Genomic DNA, 20,255 nt, shown 5'->3' with positions numbered 1-20,255 from the left:
GTTGGGGTGTTTGGTGCCCGGGTGCAACCCCCCAAGAAGGAGCCGGGAGGCTGAGGGGTAGGAACTGGTTTATTGGTGCCGTGCTCGTACTGGGAGCACTGGGAGCGGTGCCGTGCTCATACTGGGAGCTCCGGGCCCAGACTGGGAGTGGCGGAGCCATACTGGGAGCAGCGCAGCCCATACTGGGAAGCCGCTTGCTGCGATGCTGGGCCCGTACTGGTTCCATACTGGTCTATACTGGTTCCATACTGGTGCACACTGGTTCCCTACTCAGTCCATACCGGTTTATACTGGTCCATACTGGGCTAGTCGCCGCCCCGCACGAGCAGCACGGGGCCCAGCCCCCTCCGTCAGCACCTCCAGGAACTCCACGTCTGCAGCGCATCAAGGAAAACCCCAAAACCGCCGCTTTTTGCCCCATTTCCCCTTCCCCTTTTTCCCCTCGCTTTAACCCCATTTTCCCCTCGTTTGAACCCGTTTTTCCCCGGGTCAGCCCATTCTGCCCCATTCCTACCTCCTTTCCCCCAGATTTGTCAGAAATCTCCACTTTTTGCCCCATTTTCCCAATCCTTCCCCTTTTCCCCTCATTTTACCCCATTTTTTCCCCTATTTCCCCCTTTAGTACCCACTTTTCCCCCTCATTTCCCTGTTTTCACCCTATTCAACCCCATTCCTCCGTCATTTCCTCCCTCCTTCCCCCTTTTCCCCCTTTTTTTGCCCAATTTCCCCCTATTTCACCCCATTCCCCCGTCGCCATGGCAGCGCTGTCAATCACCCGTCGCCATGGCTACGCTCCCCCGCCCTCCGTTGCTGTGGCAACACCTCCCTCCCGCCGCTCCACGTCTCCGTGACAACCGTGCCCCCTCCTTCCCGTTGCTAAGGACGTTGCGAGGGACGCCACCCCCGTCTCCATGACAACCACACCCCCTCCCCTTTCTGTTGCTAAGGACGCCGCCCCCGTTGCCATGACCACCGCCGCCGTCGCTAGGGATGCCGCGGCGAAGCCTGCCCCCGTTGCCAGGGACGCCGCGCCGTCGCCATGGATACAGTTGTCGTCACGGGGGCGGGGCGAGGCGGGGGGCGGGGCCGGCAGGTCGAGCAGCACCAGGCGCGCCCCCGCCGAGCGCCGCCCCATGGCCTCGTTCAGCCGCTCGGCCGCGTGCATGCGCCGCACGTTGGTGCTGCAGGCACCAGTACCGACCAGTACGGACCAGTATGGGTCGGTACAGGCCCGTGAACGCCGCCCCGGACCCGCCCAGTACAGTCCCAGTCCGTCCCACTCCCCTCCCAGTATACCCAAGTGCCTCCCAGTACCCCCCCAAGCCCCTCCCAGTGCCTCCCAGTCCATCCCAGTGCCTCCCAGTACCCCCCAGTTCCTTCCCAGTACCCCCCAGTCCCCTTCCGGTATGTCCCAGTGCCTCCCAGTATGTCCCAGTACCCCCCCAAGTCCCTTCCCAGTAGCCCCTGATACCTTCCCAGTATATCCCAGTGCCTCCCAGTCCCACCCAGTCTCCCCCATTCCCCTCCCAGTATATCCCAGTCCCTCCCAGTACCCCAGAATCCCCTCCCAGTCCCCCCCAGTCCCCTCCCAGTATATCCCAGTCCCTCCCAGTACCCCAGAATCCCCTCCCAGTCCCCCCCCAGCCCCTCCCAGTATATCCCAGTCCCTCCCAGTACCCCAGAATCCCCTCCCAGTCCCCCCCAGCCCCTCCCAGTATATCCCAGTCCCTCCCAGTTCCCTCCCAATCTCCCCATATCCCCTCCCGGTCCCTCCCAGTTCCCTCATATCCCTTCCCAGTACCCCAGAATCCCCTCCCAGTATATCCCAGTCCCCTCCCAGTCCCTCCCAGTCCCCCCAGTACCACTCACGGGCTGGGGCCCGGCCGGGGGCCGCCCCCTCCTCCCCCCTCCTCCTCCTCCCCTCCACTGGGGGGGGCGGAGCCGTGCCAGGCCTGCGGGGGGGGGGGGGGAACACGTCACGCGGTCACAAGGGGGTGTGGCCACGAGGGGCGTGGTCAAAAGGGGGCGTGGCTAGTGACGTCACCTGGCGCGCCAGGCGCATCTGGCGCAGCATGCGGGAGCGCTGCTCCATCATCAGCGTGCGCTCGTACGTGTAGGCGGAGACGTCGCTGTCGTGCTGCGGTGACGCCACGAGTGACGTCACGGTGACGTCAGCATGACGTCCCGCTCCCGGGGGAAGGGGGTACCCACCAGCTCGACCACCTCGGTGCGGGCCGGCAGGCGCAGGCGCTGGGCGAAGGCCTGCAGCAGGCGGCCCAGGGCCAGGCTGTTGTCCTCCAGCAGCGCCACCGCGAAGAGCCGCAGCGGGCACCCGCGCCACGCCTGGGGCCAGGAATGCCCACACCGACCCCATAAATGCCCGTACGGACCCGTAAATACCGACACCGACCCCATAAGTACCCACATCGACCCCATAAATGCCCGTACGGACCCATAAATTACCCACAGTGACCCCAGAAATACCCACACCGACCCCATAAATGCCCGTACGGACCCGTAAATACCCACACCGACCCCAGAAATACCCACACCGACCCCATAAATGCCCGTACGGACCCGTAAATACCCACACCGACCCCAGAAATACCCACACCGACCCCATAAATGCCCGTACGGACCCATAAATTTACCCACAGTGACCCCAGAAATACCCACACCGACCCCATAAATGCCCGTACGGACCCGTAAATACCCACACCGACCCCAGAAATACCCACACCGACCCATAAATGCCCGTACGGACCCGTAAATACCCACACCGACCCCAGAAATACCCACACCGACCCCATAAATGCCCGTACGGACCCGTAAATTACCCACAGTGACCCCAGAAATACCCACACCGACCCCATAAATGCCCGTACGGACCCGTAAATACCGACACCGACCCCATAAGTACCCACATCGACCCCATAAATGCCCTTACGGACCCGTAAATACCCACACCGACCCCAGAAATACCCACACCGACCCCATAAATGCCCGTACGGACCCATAAATATACCCACAGTGACCCCAGAAATACCCACACCGACCCCATAAATGCCCGTACGGACCCGTAAATACCCACACCGACCCCAGAAATACCCACACCGACCCCATAAATGCCCGTACGGACCCGTAAATACCGACACCGACCCCATAAGTACCCACATCGACCCCATAAATGCCCTTACGGACCCGTAAATACCCACACCGACCCCAGAAATACCCACACCGACCCCATAAATGCCCGTACGGACCCATAAATTTACCCGCAGTGACCCCAGAAATACCCACACCGACCCCAGAAATGCCCGTACGGACCCGTAAATACCCACACCGACCCCAGAAATACCCACACCGACTCCATAAATGCCCGTACGGACCCGTAAATACCCACACCGACCCCAGAAATGCCCGTACGGACCCGTAAATACCCACACCGACCCCAGAAATACCCACACCGACTCCATAAATGCCCGTACGGACCCGTAAATACCCACACCGACCCCAGAAATACCCACACTGACCCCATAAATGCCCGTACGGACCCATAAATTTACCCACAGTGACCCCAGAAATACCCACACCGACCCCATAAATGCCCGTACGGACCCGTAAATACCCACACCGACCCCAGAAATACCCACACCGACCCCATAAATGCCCGTACGGACCCATAAATTTACCCACAGTGACCCCAGAAATACCCACACCGACCCCAGAAATGCCCGTACGGACCCGTAAATACCCACACCGACCCCAGAAATACCCACACCGACCCATAAATGCCCGTACGGACCCGTAAATACCCACACCGACCCCAGAAATACCCACACCGACCCCAGAAATGCCCGTACGGACCCGTAAATACCCACACCGACCCCAGAAATACCCACACCGACTCCATAAATGCCCGTACGGACCCGTAAATACCCACACCGACCCCAGAAATGCCCGTACGGACCCGTAAATACCGACACCGACCCCATAAGTACCCACATCGACCCCATAAATGCCCGTACGGACCCGTAAATACCCACACCGACCCCAGAAATACCCACACTGACCCCAGAAATGCCCGTACGGACCCGTAAATACCCACACCGACCCCAGAAATACGCACACCGACCCCATAAATGCCCGTACGGACCCATAAATTTACCCACAGTGACCCCAGAAATACCCACACCGACCCCATAAATGCCCGTACGGACCCGTAAATACCCACACCGACCCCAGAAATACCCACACCGACCCCATAAATACCCGTACGGACCCATAAATTTACCCACAGTGACCCCAGAAATACCCACACCGACCCCATAAATGCCCGTACGGACCCGTAAATACCCACACCGACCCCAGAAATACCCACACCGACCCATAAATGCCCGTATGGACCCATAAATACCCACACCGACCCCAGAAATACCCACACCGACCCCATAAATGCCCGTACGGACCCCTAAATACCCACACCGACCCCAGAAATACCCACACCGACCCATAAATGCCCGTATGGACCCATAAATACCCACACCGACCCCATCAATACCCCTACAGACCCCATCGATATCCACACAGACCCCATAAATATCCGTACAGACCCATAGGAACCCACACAGACCCACAGAACCCCCAATATACCAGCCCATAACCCCCCCCCATATACCATGCCATAAACCACCCCCCAGACCCCCAAAACCCCATAAACCACCCCATAACCCTCCATATACCATCCCATATGCCCCCCAAACCCCCCCATATCCCCCAATATCACCCCCAAAGCCCCCATAACCCCCCCCAACCCCCAATATACCACCCCCATAACCCACCCCAAGACCCCCCCAAACCCCATAAACCACCCCGACGCCCCCCGACCCCATAACCCCACGCACCGGGTGCTGGCGCAGCAGCAGGGGCAGCAGGGTGAGCAGCCGCCCGTCGCCCACCACCCACCACACGTCCAGGGACCCCCCCGGTGCCCCGGTCCCCAGCGGCCCCTTGGCCACCAGCAGGGCCCGGCCACCGGCCGCCGCCACCCGCAGCAGCTCTGGGGGGGGACACACGGGGGTGGGGGACGGACACCGGCCCTATAACCCCCCACAACCCCCCCAGCCTCCCGCCAACCCTCCCAACTCCCCCAACCCCCCCCCCCTTAATCCCCCAATTCCCCCATAACCTCCCCCAAACCCCCCATAACCCCATTATACCCCCCAAACTCACCTACAGCCCCCCCCATAACTCTGTTATACCCCCCCCCAAAACCCCATTATACCCCCCAAACCCCCCCAAGTCCCCTGATGACCACCTTATAACCCCCCCATAACCACCCTATAACCCCCCAAATCCCCCATAACCCCCATAACCCCCCCCAATCCCCCCGTAACCACCCTAGAATCCCCCAAATCCCCCATAACCCCCCAAATGCCCCCATAACCACCCTATATCCCCCCCAACCCCATTATAACCCCCCCAACCCTATTATAAGCCCCATCCCCCCATAACCCCATTATAACCCCCATAACCCCATTATAACCCCCAAAACCCCTATAACTCCCCCAAGTCCCTGATGACCACCCTATAACCCCCCCATAATCATCCTATAACCCCCCAAATCCCCCATAACCCCCCCAAATCCCCCCATAACCACCCCATAACCCCCCAAATCCCCCGTAACCACCCTATAACCTCCCATAACCCCTCGAAATCCCTCATACCCCCATAAACCCCCAATCCTCATAGCCCCCCCATAACCACCCTATAACCTCCCATAACCCCCCAAATCCCTCACAACCCCCCCAAACCCCCCCATAACCCCCCAAATTCCCCGTAACCACCCTATAACCTCCCATAACCTCTCGAAATCCCCCCATAACCCCCATAACCCCCCAAATCCCTCATAACCCCCCATACCCCCCATAACCCCCCCAAATCCCTCATAACCCCCCATAACCCCCCAAATCCCTCATAACCCCCCCATAACCCCCCCCAAATCCCTCATAACCCCACCCCCATACCCCCCCCATAACCCCCCCAGCCCCCGTCTCCCCGTACCCACGAAGTCGCGGGCGGCGGCGGGGTCGTCGCGGCGGCGCCAGCCTCGGGGCCAGCCCAGCAGCACGGTGTCGGGGCGCAGGGCCCCCAGGCCGCAGCCCTGCACCAGCGCCGCCAGCCCCTCGCGCGCCCGCCCGGCCGCCAGCACCTGCACGAAGCCCCCGCAGCGCGCCCCCGCCAGCGCCCCCCGCAGCGCCTGCGGGGCACGGGGGGGTTATAGGGGGGGTTATGGGGTCACTAGGGGGTGTTCTGGGGGGCTATGGGGTGTTATGGGGTCACTAGGGGGTGTTATGGGAGGCTATGGGGTGTTATGGGGTCACCACGGGGTGTTATGGGGTCACTAGGGGGTGTTATGGGGTCACCACAGGGTGTTATGGGGTCACTAGGGGGTGTTATGGGGGGCTATGGGGTGTTATGCGGTCACTAGGGGGTGTTATGGGGTCACCACAGGGTGTTATGGGGTCACTAGGGGGTGTTATGGGGGGCTATGGGGTGTTATGGGCTCACTAGGGGGTTTTATGGGGTCACCACAGGGTGTTTTTGGGGGGGCTGGGGGGGATATGGGGTGTTATGGGGTCACTATGGGGTGTTATGGGGGGGTTAGGGGGTCTTACAGGGGGATATGGGGGGGCTACGGGGTGTTATGGGGTCACTAGGGGGTGTTATGGGGGGCTATGGGGTGTTATGGGGTCACTAGGGGGTGTTACGGGGTCACCACAGGGTGTTATGGGGTCACTAGGGGGTGTTATGGGGGGGTTAGGGGGTCTTACAGGGGGATATGGGGGGGCTACGGGGTGTTATGGGGTCACTGGGGGTGTTATGGGGTCACTAGGGGGTGCTATGGGGGATTACTGGGGGGCTACGGGGTGTTATGGGGCACTACAGGACACTATGGGGCACTATGGGGCACTATGGGGTTCCATGGGATTTAATGGGGTTCTACGGGTTCTGGGGGGTTCTAGTGGGTTCTAAAGGGTTCTCTGGGATTTAATGGGGTTCTGTGGGATTTTATGCAATTTAATGGGTTTCTACTGGGTTTTTACGGGGTTCTGTAGGATTTTATGGGGTTCCGTGGGATTTTATGGGGTTCTGTGGGGTTTTATGGGATTTTATGGAGTTCTATGGGGTTTTATGGGATTTAATGGGGTTCTATGGGGTTTTACGGCTTTTTACGGGGTTTCCCAGTGCCCTACCTGCTCGGCGGCCCTGACGCGCTCCCTGGCCTGCAGCACGTCCCCGGGCAGCACGGAGGCGGCCACCGTCAGCCCGCCGGCGGCCCGCAGCTGAGCGGCCAGGGCCAGCAGCTGGGGCTGGGTGACCCGCAGCTCGGCGTCCAGCTTCAGCAGCACCAGCAGCTGGGGCCTGCGGGACCCCAAAGGGATTTAGGGTCGGGGTACAGGGCCGGGGGGGGGACCCCACCCCATAGCCCGACCCCACTCACCGCCGCGGCGGGCGCTGCTCCAGGTGCCGTAGGGCCGCCAGGGCGGCGCTCAGGGGGAGGGAGCGGAAGCCCTCGCCCCACTCCGAGGGGGCGCTGGGGGGGATTTGGGGGTTAGTTATGGGGTTTGGGGGGATTTAGGGGGATTGGGGGGGAATTGGGGGGCTTATGGGGGGGTTGGGGGGATATAATGGGGTTTTAGGGGGTTGGAAGAGGGCTTGGGGGGAAATAACGGGGTTTGGGGGGAAATAATGGGGTCATGGGAGGGAATAATGGGGTTGTGGGGAGAGATAACGGGGTTTTAAGGAGGTTATAACTGGGGTTATGTGGGGAGATAATGGGGTTTTAGGGGGTTAGAAGGGTGTTATGGGGGAAATAATGGGGTTACGGGGGGAGATAATGGGGTCATGGGGGAAAATAATGGGATTTGGGGGGAATTGGGGGAGTTGGGGGCGTTATAGGGGATTTGGGGTGGGAGAAGGGGAGGGAAGGGGGAATGGTGTGGGGGGAAATGGTGCCCAGAGGGGGTAAAAATGGGGTGAAAAGAAGGGAAAATGGGACCCAAAGGGGAAAAAATGGTGGCTGAAGGGGACAGAAGGGGACCAAAAGGGACCCAAAGGGGACAAAACCTGACCCAAGGGGACCCGAGGAGACCCGAGGGGACCCGGGGGGGACAGGAGGGGACCCAAAGGTGACAGAAAAGGACCCAAAGGGGATAAAATGGGATCAAAAAGGGGACGAAAGGGGACAAAATGGGACAAAAAGGTGCCCTGAGGGGACACAAAATGGCAGCCTGACGGGACAAAATGGCAGCCTGAGGGGATGAAATGGGATCCAAAGGGGACAAAAAGGGACCCAAAAGGGACAAAATTAGACGCAAAAGGGACAAAATGGGACCCGTGGGGACCCTTGGGGACAGGAGGGGACCCGAGGGGACGCGGCTCACCCCTGGAGGTCGGCGTAGGTGTAGGCCATGCCCGCCATGCCCAGCGCCGGCAGGGCGTAGAACCAGCAGGTGGCGAACATCAGGGCCAGGCACAGCCCCGCGCCCGCCAGCGACACCGCCCTGGGGACAGCGGGGACACGTCGGGGACATCGGGGACATCAGGGATGTGTTGGGGGACGTTGGGGATACTGGGGACGCGTTGGGGATGTTGGGGACGCGTTGGGGATGTTGGGGACGCCTTGGGGACATCAGCGATTTTGGGGACATTGGGGACAACTTGGGGATGTTGGGGACACCTTGGGGACACGTTGGGGTCATCGGAGATGCTGGGGACATGTTGGGGACATCAGGGATGTTGGGGACATCAGGGACATGTTGAGGAAGTTGGGGACATGTTGGGCACATTGGGGACACGTTGGGGATACGTTCGGGACATCGGGGACGTACTGGGGACATCGGGGATGTTGGGGACACCTTGGGGACATTTTAGGGACACTCTGGGGACACATTGGGGATACTTTGTGTACATTTTGGGGACACACTGGGGAAACTTCGGGTACATTTTGGGGACACGCTGGGAACACGTTCAGGATACTTTGGGGACACTTTGAGGACATGTTGGGGACACCTTGGGGACATTTTGGGGTAAGTTTGAGTATAATCTCAGGACATTTTGGGGATATTTTGGGGACACGTTGGGGACACTTTGTGGACATGTTGGGGACATTTTGGGGTAACTTTGGGTCCGTTTTCAGGACACTTTGGGGACATTTTGGGGCCACGTTGGGGATATTTTGGGGAAACCTTGGGGATATTTTGGGGCCACCTTGGGGACATTTGGGGGGGGCACGTTGGGGATATTTTGGGGACACTTTGGGGACACCTGGGGCCGCGGCTCACCAGTGGTAGAGGCGGCAGCGCGGGTTCCAGCCGGGCGCCGTCAGCAGCCCCTGCATGGCGCAGGCCAGGTTGAGGCACAGGTAGGCGGTGAGCGAGAACCTGGGGAGGGGTCATGACGTCATGGGGGGGTGGGGCTTGATGTCACCGAGAGGGCGTGACGTCATCGCGATGACGTCAGAAGGAGGGGACAGGGCCACCCACACGGACAGGACGGGCGCCACCAGGTCGATGGAGCCCAGCAGCACGCCCAGCTCCGCCACCGCCGCCGTCACCGCCAGCGGCCACAGCTCGCCGCGCCCCAGCGCCTGTGACACCACCGATGACATCATCATGACGCCATCACCGGGGTGGTGACGTCATGAGGAAGGGGAGGGGCCACTCACGGGGGGCAGGGGGAGGGCGCGGGCCCGGGCCAGGCCCCTCAGGAGCCGCGAGCCCCCCGCCAGCGCCTGCAGCCCCGCGCCCCCCGCCGCCAGCAGCGCCCCCGCCAGCGGCAGCCACGGGGACGGCCACGACAGCGCCGCCAGCACCGGGCGGCCCCGCAGCGACGAGCCGAACCTGCATGGGGACAGGGGGACGTGATATGGGGCGTGGGGACAGGGGGTGGGGTGACATGGGGGCGTGGGGACACGGTATGGGGACGTTGGGACAGGATATGGGGTGATATAGGGGCATGGGGACACGGTGTGGGGACATGGGGACACGATACGGGGACATGGGGACACAATATAGGGACATGGAGACATTTATAGGGCCAATATAGGGACGTGGGGACACGATATAGGGGTGTGGGGACATTTACAGGGACACGGCAGGGACGGGGGGACGCCACCAAAGGGATGGGGACAACAACAGGGACACTGTGAGGACATTGAGGGGACCCCTGGGGACACCATAAGGACATGGGGACACCCATGGGGACATTGGGGACACCCTGGGGACATTGGGGACACCCACAGGGACACCACAGGGACATGGGGACACCCATAGAGACACCCAAAGGGACATTTAGGGACAAAGGGGACACCCATGGGGACATCAGGGACACCCACAGGGACATTAGGGCCATCCATAGGGACACCGTGGGGATATTGGGGACTCCCTGGGGACATCGGGGACCCCCTGGAGACCCCCATAGGGACATTGGGGACCCTTTGGGGACCCCCATAGGGACATCGGGGACCCCCTGGGGACTTTGGGGACCCCTTGGGGACATTGGGGACATTTGGGGACCCCGTGGGGACACGCAGGCACCCACTTGTCGCGCAGCAGCTGCCCCTCCACGCAGGCTCCCAGCAGCAGGGCCGCGCTCAGGTCTACGCCGTCAAGGAAAGAAACCCCAAAAAACAGGCACCCGGCCCCAAAACGCACCCCCGAAGACACTTTAGGGGTCCCCCCCACGCTTTTAGGGTCCCCCACCCCCATTTTGGGGTCCCCTCCCACATTTTGGGGTCCTCTTCCCACACTTTAGGGTCTTCCTTCCCCATTTTAGGGTCCCCACTCATGTTTTAGGGTCGCCCTCCCACATTTTGGGGTCCCCCCAAACAGTTTAGGGTCCCCCCCTCACATTTTAGGGCCCCCTCCCACACTTTTAGGGCCCCCCACCCCCCATTTTGGGGCCCTCCACCCCCATTTTAGGGCCCCCTTTCCACATTTTAGGTTCCCTCACCCCCACTTTGGGGTCCCCTTTTACATTTTAGGGTCCCCGTTTTACATTTTGGGGTCCTATTTTTCTATTTAGGGTCCCCTTTTCCCATTTTGGGGTCCCCCTTTTCCCATTTAGGGTCCCGGATGCACCCCAAGGCACTGCCGACAGCGGCCCCGACGCTACCGGCGGGGATGGAGTGGGCGGCGTCGCGCAGCTCCCCGGCGTGGCTGCAGCCCCACAGCACCCCTATAGGGACACACATGCATAATGGCGGCCCTATAAGGTTTATAGGGCCGTGGGGGGGGTGCTTATAGGGCTGCCGGGGGGCCCAGACCCACCGGAGGCCGTGGGGAGGCTGAGACCCAGCAGGAGCCCAAAGGTGGCGGCGGTGTCGCCGAGGGGCGGCTCAGGGGGCCACAGGTTCCCTATGGGATCGCATATAGGGTCGGATTTAGGGTCGGGGGGCTCTGCGGGGTGCCCCCAGTGCCCCCCGGGGGGGACTCACGGGCCAGCAGGCGGGCGCTGGGCCCCGGTACGGCCGGCAGGGGGGCGGCGCTGCCGTTGTCCCCGCGGCGCGGCGTGGGGCAGGGCTGGAGATGGCCGCCGGGGGGCTGCGGGAGGCACAACCTGTGGATTATAACCTCCTTTGCATAAATCTGCATACATTTGCATACATTTGGGTAAACGGGGGAGGGACTTACGTGGGGCGCGCCCCCGGCAGGGCGGCGCGGAGGGCACCCGCCTGCAGCCCCAGCAGGGCCAGCAGGAGCCCGGCGGGGCCCAGGGGGGCGGCGCGGGCGGCGGGGGGCGCGGCGGCCCCCAGCCCCAGGAGCCCCAGGAGCCCCGAGCCGTAGCCGCGGCCGTTGGCCAGCAGGGCCCCGCGGCCGTGGCCCGGTAAGATGGCCGCCTGCGGCACCACGTACACCTGCGGGGACACGGCTGCGGCCACGCCCAAGGTGGACGCCCTGGGGGGACGCCCCACGGCCACGCCCAAGATGGCCGCCACAGGATAGCCACACCCAAGATGGTTCCCCCAGTGACCACACCCAAGATGGCCACACCCAAGATGGCTGCCCCAAGGGGACCACCCCAATGGCCACACCCAAGATGGCCGCCCCATGGTGTCTCCCCCAACGACCACGCCCAAGATGGCCACACCCAAGATGGTTCCCACAATGGCCACACCCAACATGGCTGCCTCGAGCTGGCCACCCCAATGGCCCCACCCAAGATGGCTGCCCCAAGTTGGCTCCCCTAATGGCCACGCCCAATATGGCTGCCCCCTTGATGCCCCCCCCAATGACCACACCCAAGATGGCTGCCTCGAGGGGTCGCCCCCAATGGCCCCACTCAAGATGGCCGCACCCGATGGCTCCCCACCAATGGCCACACCCAAGATGGCCACCCCACGCCCCACCCCACCCCACCAGGCCACACCCCCTCCCTTCAAACCCTGCCCCTCCAACCCCCACCCCCTCCTCCAAGCCCCTCCCACTTCCCCTTGACCACGCCCCCTCCCTCCACCCCTCCCAGGCCCCGCCCCCCGCAGGCCCCGCCCCTTAAAGGGCCAGCTCACCAGCAGCAGCTCGGCGGCGCCCAGGGCGGCGCTGGCGGCCCCGAAGGCGGCCCCCAGGAAGGCGCAGAGCCCCACCGCGCCCCCCGCCTCGGGGCCCAGCGCCCCCCACAGCAGCGCCAGCGGGCCGCCCCCTGCGGCGCCCCGCAACACCCCGTGACCCCAAATACCCCAAAACCCCCAAAAGATACCCCAAAGAGCCCCAAAACCCCACCAAAATACCCCAAAACCCCACAAAAAGATCCCCCAAACCCACAAAAATACCCCAAAATACCCCAAAACCCCACAAAAACACCCCAAAATCCCACAAAGTGACCCCAAAACCCCATAAATAACCCCCCAAAACACCCCAAACCCCCGCAAAAACACCGAAAACCCAATAACCCCCAAACCCCACAAAAACACCCCAAAACCCCATAAATAACCCCCCAAAAAAACCAACCCCCCACAAAGATACCCCCAAACCCCATAAAGAACCCCCAAAACACCCCAAAACCCCACAAAGGTACCCCTAAGAGCCCCAAAACCCCATAAAAATACCCCAAAACCCCATAAATAACCCCCCAAAACACCCCCAAATACCCCGTAAAAACCCCAATGACCACCCCAAATACCCCACAAATACCCCAAAACCCCACAAAAATACCCCGAATAACCCCAAAATACCCACACCCCCCAGAAAACACCCCCAAGCCCCACAAATACCCACGAAATACCCCACAAATACCCCAAAACCCCACTAAAATACCCCAAATACCCCACAAATAGCCCCCCCCAAAACAAAATACCCCCAAACCCCATAAATACCCCCTAAACAACCCTTAAATGCCCCAAGTGCCCCACAAACACCCCCAATACCCTGACCCGAAATACCCCAATAACCCCCCAAAGACCCCAAATCCCCCCAAATCCCCCAAATTCCTCCAAATCCCCCCAAACCCCGACCCTGACCCCGCTCACCGGGGGCACCCCCGTTGGTGGCGATGGCGCTGAGGGACAGGGCGGTGAGCACGGCCTGCGGGGCGACGCGTCTGGGCACCCTAAAACCACCCCAAAACCACCCCAAAACCCCCCAGAGACCCCACAACCCCCCAGAGACCCCCAAACCCCCCAAAATCCCCCCATAAAACCCCCAAATCCCCCCATTCTGACCCCAAAAACACCCCGACCCTATACAAACCCTATAACGGCCCCATAACCCTCACGCAGGCACCCAGCAGCACACCACCCCCAGGACCCCCCAGAACCCCCTTTTCTCTCCCCAAACCCGCGCATAAACCCCTGACATCGCCCCACCTTGACCCCGAAACCCCCCCGACCCTATAAAAACCCTACAAAAACCCCACAGGACTCACGCAGGCGCCCAGCAGCACGCCGACCCCGCAGACCTGCAGCACGCCGCCCGACCCCACAGCCCAGGGCAGCCGCAGCACCAGCACCAGCCCCAGCAGCGTCTGCAGCGACGGCGTCGCCACCCCGCACAGCGTGCCCAGCGCCCGCCGCTGCGGCCCCAAATAGCCCCGTCACCCCAGAGGGACCCCCCAAGGGACCCCAAAACCGCCCCCCCCCCCCAAAACCCCAAATAACACAAAAGGGACCCCAAAACCCCAAAGGGAACCCAAAAACCCCAAATAACACAAAAGGGACCCCAAAACCCCAAAGGGAACCCAAAAAACCCAAAACCCCAAAAGGATCCCCCCAAAAAAACAAAAACCCCCAAAGGGCCCCCAAAACCCTAAAAGGAACCCAAAAAAACCCAAAGGGATCCGAAAACCCCAAAAGGACCCCAAAAGGACCCCAAAAGGACCCCAAAACCCCAAAGGGAACCCAAAAACCCCAAATAAGACAAAAGGGACCCCAAAACCCCAAAGGGAACCCAAAAAACCCAAAACCCCAAAAGGATCCCCGAGAAAACCCAAAAACCCCCGAAGGGCCCCCAAAACCCTAAAAGGAACCCAAAGGGACCCCAGAACCCCCCAAACCCCAAATAACCCAAAAGGGACCCCAAAAACCCCAAAGGGACCCCAAAAATCCCATATCACCCTAAAAGGACCCCAAAACCCTAAAAAGAACCCAAAGGGACCACAAAATCCCAAAAAAAACAAAAGGGACCCCCCCAAAAAACCAAAGGGAACCCAAAAACCCCAAAACCCCAAAAGGATCCCCCCAAAAAAACAAAAACCCCCAAAGGGCCCCCAAAACCCTAAAAGGAACCCAAAAAAACCCAAAGGGATCCGAAAACCCCAAAAGGACCCCAAAGGGACCCCAAAACCCCAAAGGGACCCCAAAACCCCAAAGGGAACCCAAAAACCCCAAAAGGAACCCCAAAACCCCAAAAGGGACCCCAAAACCCTCAAAAGAACCCAAAGGGACCCCAAAACCCTAAAGGACCCCTCGGTTTCCCCCATATCCCCTGGGTCCCCCTTATAGGGTTTGGGGTCCCCCCCTTATGGGGTTTTAGGGTCCCCCCTCCCCTTTTAGGATAACCCCCTTTTAGGGTCTCCCCTTCATAGGGTCTCCCCCCACCCTTTTTGGGGTCCCTCCCTTTATAGGGTCTCCCCTTTTAGGGTCCGTCCCCCATCCTTTATAGGATCGCCCCCTTTTAGGATCCCCTTTACAGGGCCTCCTCTTTTAGGGTCCCCTTTTAGGATCTTCTCTCTTAGGGTCCCTCCCCCCCACCCTTTATAGGGTCCCCCCTTTATAGGGTCTCCCTTTTAGGACCCCTCTTTATAGGGTCTTCTCTTTTAGGGTCCCTCCTTTATGATCTCTCCTTTTAGGATCTCCCTTTTTAGGATCCCCTTCATAGGGTCTCCCCTTTATAGGGTCTCCCCTTTATAGGGTCCCTTCTCCCCACCCTTTATAGGGTCATTTATAGGGTCGCCCCCTTTTAGGGTCCCTTATAGGGTCTCACCGGGCCGGGCCCCAGCTCGCTGTCGGGCCCCAAGCTGCTGTAGGCGGCGATGCGGCGTAATAGGGCCGGGACGCGGGGCCGGGCAGCCAGCTCCTCCTGCGGCCCCATAAGGTTTGTAGGGTCGGTTATAGGGTCAGGGGGGTTATGGGGTCACGGGGGGGGTTATGGGGTCATGGGGGGGGGTTATAGGGTCGGGGGGTTATGGGGTTAAAGGGGCCGGGCGGCCAGCTCCTCCTGGGCCCCATAGGGGATTTATGGGGTCGGTTATAGGGTCGGGGGGTTTATAGGGTCATGGGGGGGGGTTATAGGGTCGGGGGGGATTATAGGGTCAGGGGCTGTTTTAGGGTCAGGGGGTCCTTTAGGGTCAGGGGCTGTTTTAGGGTCAGGGGGTCTCATAGGGTCACGGGGCATTTTGGGGTCAGAAACCCCCATTTTGGGCTCAGAATCCCCGATTTGGGGGCCACGACCCCACCCCGGACCCATTTTAGGGGGGGGCGGGGCCGCTCACCTCGAACAGCGCCAGGTTGTGGTCGCAGGGGGCGTGGCCTCCGGCGGGGGCGTGGCCAGGCGGCTGGGGGGCGTGGCCTACGGGGGTGGCGGGCGATGAGCGAGGCCCCGCCCCCTCAGGCCCCGCCCCTCGCCCGCAGGCCCCACCCACCCCCCGCGGGCCGTACCACGCTCGGCGCGGGGGGGGGCCGAGGCCTCGCTGGGGCTGGGGCTGCTGTCGGAAGGGGGGGGGCGGGAGCTGGAGGCCGAGGGGGGCTCGGGGCTGCTCTCGGATGCCTCCCCCCCCCGGCTGGGCGTCACCACGAAGCGCACCGCTGCTGCCATGGCGACCGGTGGGGGGGCGTGGTCAGGGCCAGGGGGCGGGATCAGTGCGGAGAGGGGGCGGGGTCACGGCGGCCTGGGAGGGGGGGGTATAAAAGGGGGGGGAAGGGTTTGGGGGGAAAAGGGGGGTTTTGGGAAAAAGGATGAAGAAAGGAGGGGAATGTTAGTTTTTGAGGGGAAAGGGACGAGTTTTGTGAGAAAAATGTCACTTCTGAGGGAAGTAGACCCAGTTTGGAGGGGTAAATGACAGTTTTTGAGGGAAAAGACCCAATTTAGAGGGAAAAATGTTGGTTTTTGAGGAGAAAGGGCCCAGTTTTGAGGGAAAATGTCAGTTTTTGAGGGGAAAGGGCCCAGTTTTGAGCAGAAAATGTCGGTTTTGAGGGGAAAAGACCCAGTTCTGTGAGAAAAATGTCAGTTTTTCAGGGAAAAATGTCAGGTTTTGAGGAGAAAAGCCCAGTTTTGAGGGAGAACAACAGTTTTTTGAGGGGAAAGGGCCCAGTTTAGAGAGAAAATGTCAGTTTTTGAGAGAAAAAAAGTCAGATTTTGAGGGAAATATGCCAGTTTAGGGAAGAAAATGTCATTTTTTGAGGGGAAATGCCCAGTTTTTAGGAGAAAATGTCAGTTTTGAGGAGAAAGCGCCCAACTTGGAGGGGAAAATATCAGTTTTTGAGGCAAAATGTCAGTTTTTGATGGGAAAGCGCCCCACTTTGTGAGAAAATGTCCTTTTTTGAGGGAAAAATGTCAGTTTTTCAAGAGAAAGGCCCAGCTTTGAGAGAAAATGTCGGTTTTTGAAGACAAAGGTCCCAGTTTTTAGGAGAAAATGTCGTATTTTGAGGAAAAAGGCACCAGTTCTGGGAAGAAAATGTCAGTTTTGAGGGAAAAGGACCCAATTTGGAGGGGGAAATGTCAGTTTTTGAGGAGAAAGGGCCCAGTTTGGACGGGAAAAGCCAAAGTTTTGAGGTAAAATGTCAGTTTTTGAGGAAAAAGGCCCCAACGTGAGGGAAAAACATCAGGTTTTGATGAAAAGGCCCAGTTCTGAGGGAAAATACCCCAATTCTGAGGCAAAAGGCCCCAATTTGGGGAGAAACCTCCAATATTCATGGGCGCCCACCCGGTTTTGACCAAGAAAAGCCCATTTTGAAAGAAAAAACACCAATTTTGACAAAATGCACCTCAACTTTGAAGGGAAAAAGGGAAACTCCACAATTTTGAGGGGGAAAAAAACTATTTTGGGGGATAACGCCCCAACTGTGAGTGAAAACAGCCAGTTTTGAGGGGAAAAACACTGTTTGGAGGGAACTCTGGAGAAAAAAGAGCACTTTTGGCGCCATTTTTGTGAATAGAAACAACATTTATTGGAAAAAAAGACAATTTTGAGTGAAAGAAATAACCTTGAGCAATGAAAAAAAGCCGTTTTGAGAGAATCCCTGCAGTTTTGAAAGACAAAATTCAAAATATAAGGGGAAAAAAAGCGTTTGGAGGATCAAAAATTGCCCTTTTTGAAGGAAAACCGCATGGTTTTGATGTCAAAACACTGTTCTGAGGAGAAAAACACTCTTTTGGGGAGCAAAATGCCCTTTTTGAGGGAAAAAAGGAACATTTTGAGGGAGAAAAGCTCCTGTTTGAGAGAAAAAAAAAATCAAGGAAAAATAATTCTTCCTAAAAAAATAAAGCAATTTAAGGACAAAAAGTTTTAAACCACACCCACAAACAACAATTTTGAGATAAAAAACACACTTTTAAGGAAAAAAAAGAGCATTTTGTCTGGGGAGAACAACGCAATTTTTGGGGGAAAAAACCCACAATTTTGGGCACTGATCCCCCTGGGGAGACACCCGCCCCTCCCTGCAGCACCCAGTGTGCCCTTTTTGGGGTGAAAAACTGGCATTTTGGCATCTGACACCCCCCTCCCAGCATCCCAACCCCTCTTCAGGGCCTCGTCATACTGCATTTTGGGGCAAAAAACACACTGTTTTGGGGCCCGCCACATCTACAGCGCCACAACTGGGGTAGAGGAAGGGTTATTTTGGGGCCAACCCCCCTGACTGCAAGCCCAACCCCCTTTCCGTCCCCCGAACCTCCCATTTTGGGTCCAAACCCCACAACTTTAGGTCCAAACCTCCCATTTTGGGTCCAAAAGACACAATTTTGGGTCCAAGCCCCCCCATTTTGGGTCCAAAAGACAGAATTTCAGGTCCAAACCCCCTGATTTCAATCCCAAACACCCCCCTAATGGGGCCCAACCCCTCTCCTCCCCTCCCCCCGCCCCCCTCCCCCTGTAGCGTACGATTTTGGGCCGAAAAGCGCCGATTTCGGGGCCGCTGCTGACAGGAGGGGATGAGGCAGCGGGGGGAGGGGGGCGGGGCTAGAGGCGGCGAGGCCACGCCCCCCGCTGCGGCAGGGGCGTGGGTGCCGCAGGGGCGGGGCTGGGAGCGACGGGGCGTGACCAAGGGGACGGGGCGCGGCCGAGGGGAAGCAATGAATGGACGGCGCTGAGCGAAGGGGCGTGGCCTGTCGGAAGCCACGCCCTCCCCGTAGAGCACGCGGGCGCGGCGTGGGAAAAACTCATTTTATTGAATGGAGACGGCGGCGCCTCGGGGGCTCCCCCGGGTCCTAGCGCCGGGTGCCCCCGTGGGGGGAGCTCCCGGAGCCGCTCCCGGTGCCCGGCTCAGAGCAGCGGCCGGGGCTGCTGGGTGAGCAGGACGCCGAAGCGGCGCTTGAGGACCAGGCGGTGCCGGGAGAAGCGGTCGTCGGGGGAGAAGCGGGCAGGGTGCGCCGAGAACGTCGGGGTGCCGGCGGGGGACAGCTTCTGCGGGGACAGCGGGGGGCGTGAGGCCGGGAACGAGCCGCGGAGCCCCCCCCGGAGCCCCCCTGGATCCCTCCCGGTTCCCCCCGGAGCCCTCCCGGTGCCACCCGGTACCTTGAGGGTGTAGACGCGCTCGCCGCGCTCGTTGTAGTAGCACTGCAGGAACATGGCGGCGGCCGGGAGAGAGGGGGGGGAAGAAGAAGGAGGAAGCGGAAGTGGGGGCGGCGGCGCATGTGCCCGCGGCCGCAAAGGCGGCTGGGAGTTGTAGTCCCAGGCAGCCCAACTGCGCATGCGCGCAGGGCGCGCAAAGGCTGCTGGGAGTTGTAGTCCCCAAGCTGCTCAACACCCTTATGCTTCTCCATTATGGGGTGACGTCACGCAGCGTAACGTCACGCAGGATGACGTCACTCACCAGAATGTCGTCACCGCCCTTCTCCCCTCCCATTGGCTGCCACCCCCTCTCCGGGGAAGGGCAGGAGGTCGCCCCAGCGGCTGGTGCGGGCCTGGCGGTAGAGGGACCTGCGGGATGATGTCATAAGTGAGCGTGTCCCTTGGCGTTATGATGTCATCGATGACGTCATACCATGCCTACCGGCCGTGCCGGGCCGCCGTCACCGCCAGGCGCCGCTGGGCCCCGTCCGGGCAGCAGAGGGACAGGGAGACGTGGCGGGGGCGGGGGCGGACGGGGGCAGTCACCCGGGCCCAGCCCGCCGGCGGTGATGTCATTGGGTCTGGTGATGATGTCACAGGGTCCGGCGATGACGTCACAGGGTCCGGCGATGACGTCATCGAGCTCCCAAGCCTCCGCACCACCAGGAAGGACACCAGCTCCCGCTCGGGGGCGGAGGGGTTCTGCAATGGGGGAGAAATGCGTGTCCCAGTACAAACCAGTATGTCCCAGTGGCCCCCCAGTCCATCCCACTATATCCCAGTACATCCCAGTATGTCCCAGTAGCCTCCCAGTACATCCTAGTGTCCCCCCAGTATGTCCCAGTGCCCCCCAAGTCCATCCCAGCGCCCCCCCAGCTCACCCCAGTATATCCCAGTGCACCCCCAGTATATCCCAGCCCATCCCAGTATATCCCAGTGCTCACCCCCGACAGCGGCAGGGGCCAGAAGCTCTGGGCGAAGGCGCAGGCCCG

At 60.2% G+C, this 20,255-nt stretch overlaps 2 protein-coding genes across 2 annotated transcripts; both read right to left on the bottom strand.

The window, feature by feature from the left end:
• Positions 1–115: 115 nt before the first annotated feature.
• Positions 116–18,258, bottom strand: LOC118261514 (solute carrier family 12 member 4-like). The gene is made up of 23 exons (XM_050717016.1): positions 18,231–18,258; positions 15,988–16,064; positions 15,480–15,575; positions 13,924–14,070; positions 13,529–13,583; positions 12,572–12,702; positions 11,501–11,606; positions 11,334–11,420; positions 11,179–11,241; positions 10,606–10,663; positions 9,731–9,905; positions 9,549–9,652; positions 9,348–9,446; positions 8,448–8,567; positions 7,505–7,597; positions 7,257–7,425; positions 6,064–6,259; positions 4,905–5,059; positions 2,212–2,343; positions 2,045–2,137; positions 1,870–1,952; positions 1,048–1,181; positions 116–374 (listed from the first exon to the last, which is right to left on the bottom strand). The coding sequence occupies exons 1-23, from the start codon at positions 18,256–18,258 to the stop codon at positions 286–288; spliced, it is 2,490 nt and encodes an 829-aa protein (XP_050572973.1). The 3' UTR covers positions 116–285.
• A 604-nt stretch (positions 18,259–18,862) lies between these two features.
• NOP10 (NOP10 ribonucleoprotein) lies at positions 18,863–19,488 on the bottom strand. The gene is made up of 2 exons (XM_035572366.2): positions 19,228–19,488; positions 18,863–19,116 (listed from the first exon to the last, which is right to left on the bottom strand). The coding sequence occupies exons 1-2, from the start codon at positions 19,402–19,404 to the stop codon at positions 18,976–18,978; spliced, it is 318 nt and encodes a 105-aa protein (XP_035428259.1). The 5' UTR covers positions 19,405–19,488; the 3' UTR covers positions 18,863–18,975.
• Between the last annotated feature and the right edge of the window lie 767 nt (positions 19,489–20,255).

This window comes from Cygnus atratus, unplaced genomic scaffold (genome assembly GCF_013377495.2).
Source record: "Cygnus atratus isolate AKBS03 ecotype Queensland, Australia unplaced genomic scaffold, CAtr_DNAZoo_HiC_assembly HiC_scaffold_90, whole genome shotgun sequence".
NCBI classification, from domain to species: Eukaryota; Metazoa; Chordata; class Aves; order Anseriformes; family Anatidae; genus Cygnus; species Cygnus atratus.
Note: the sequence above shows the minus strand (reverse complement) of the source record. Positions and strands in the feature narration are given on the sequence as shown.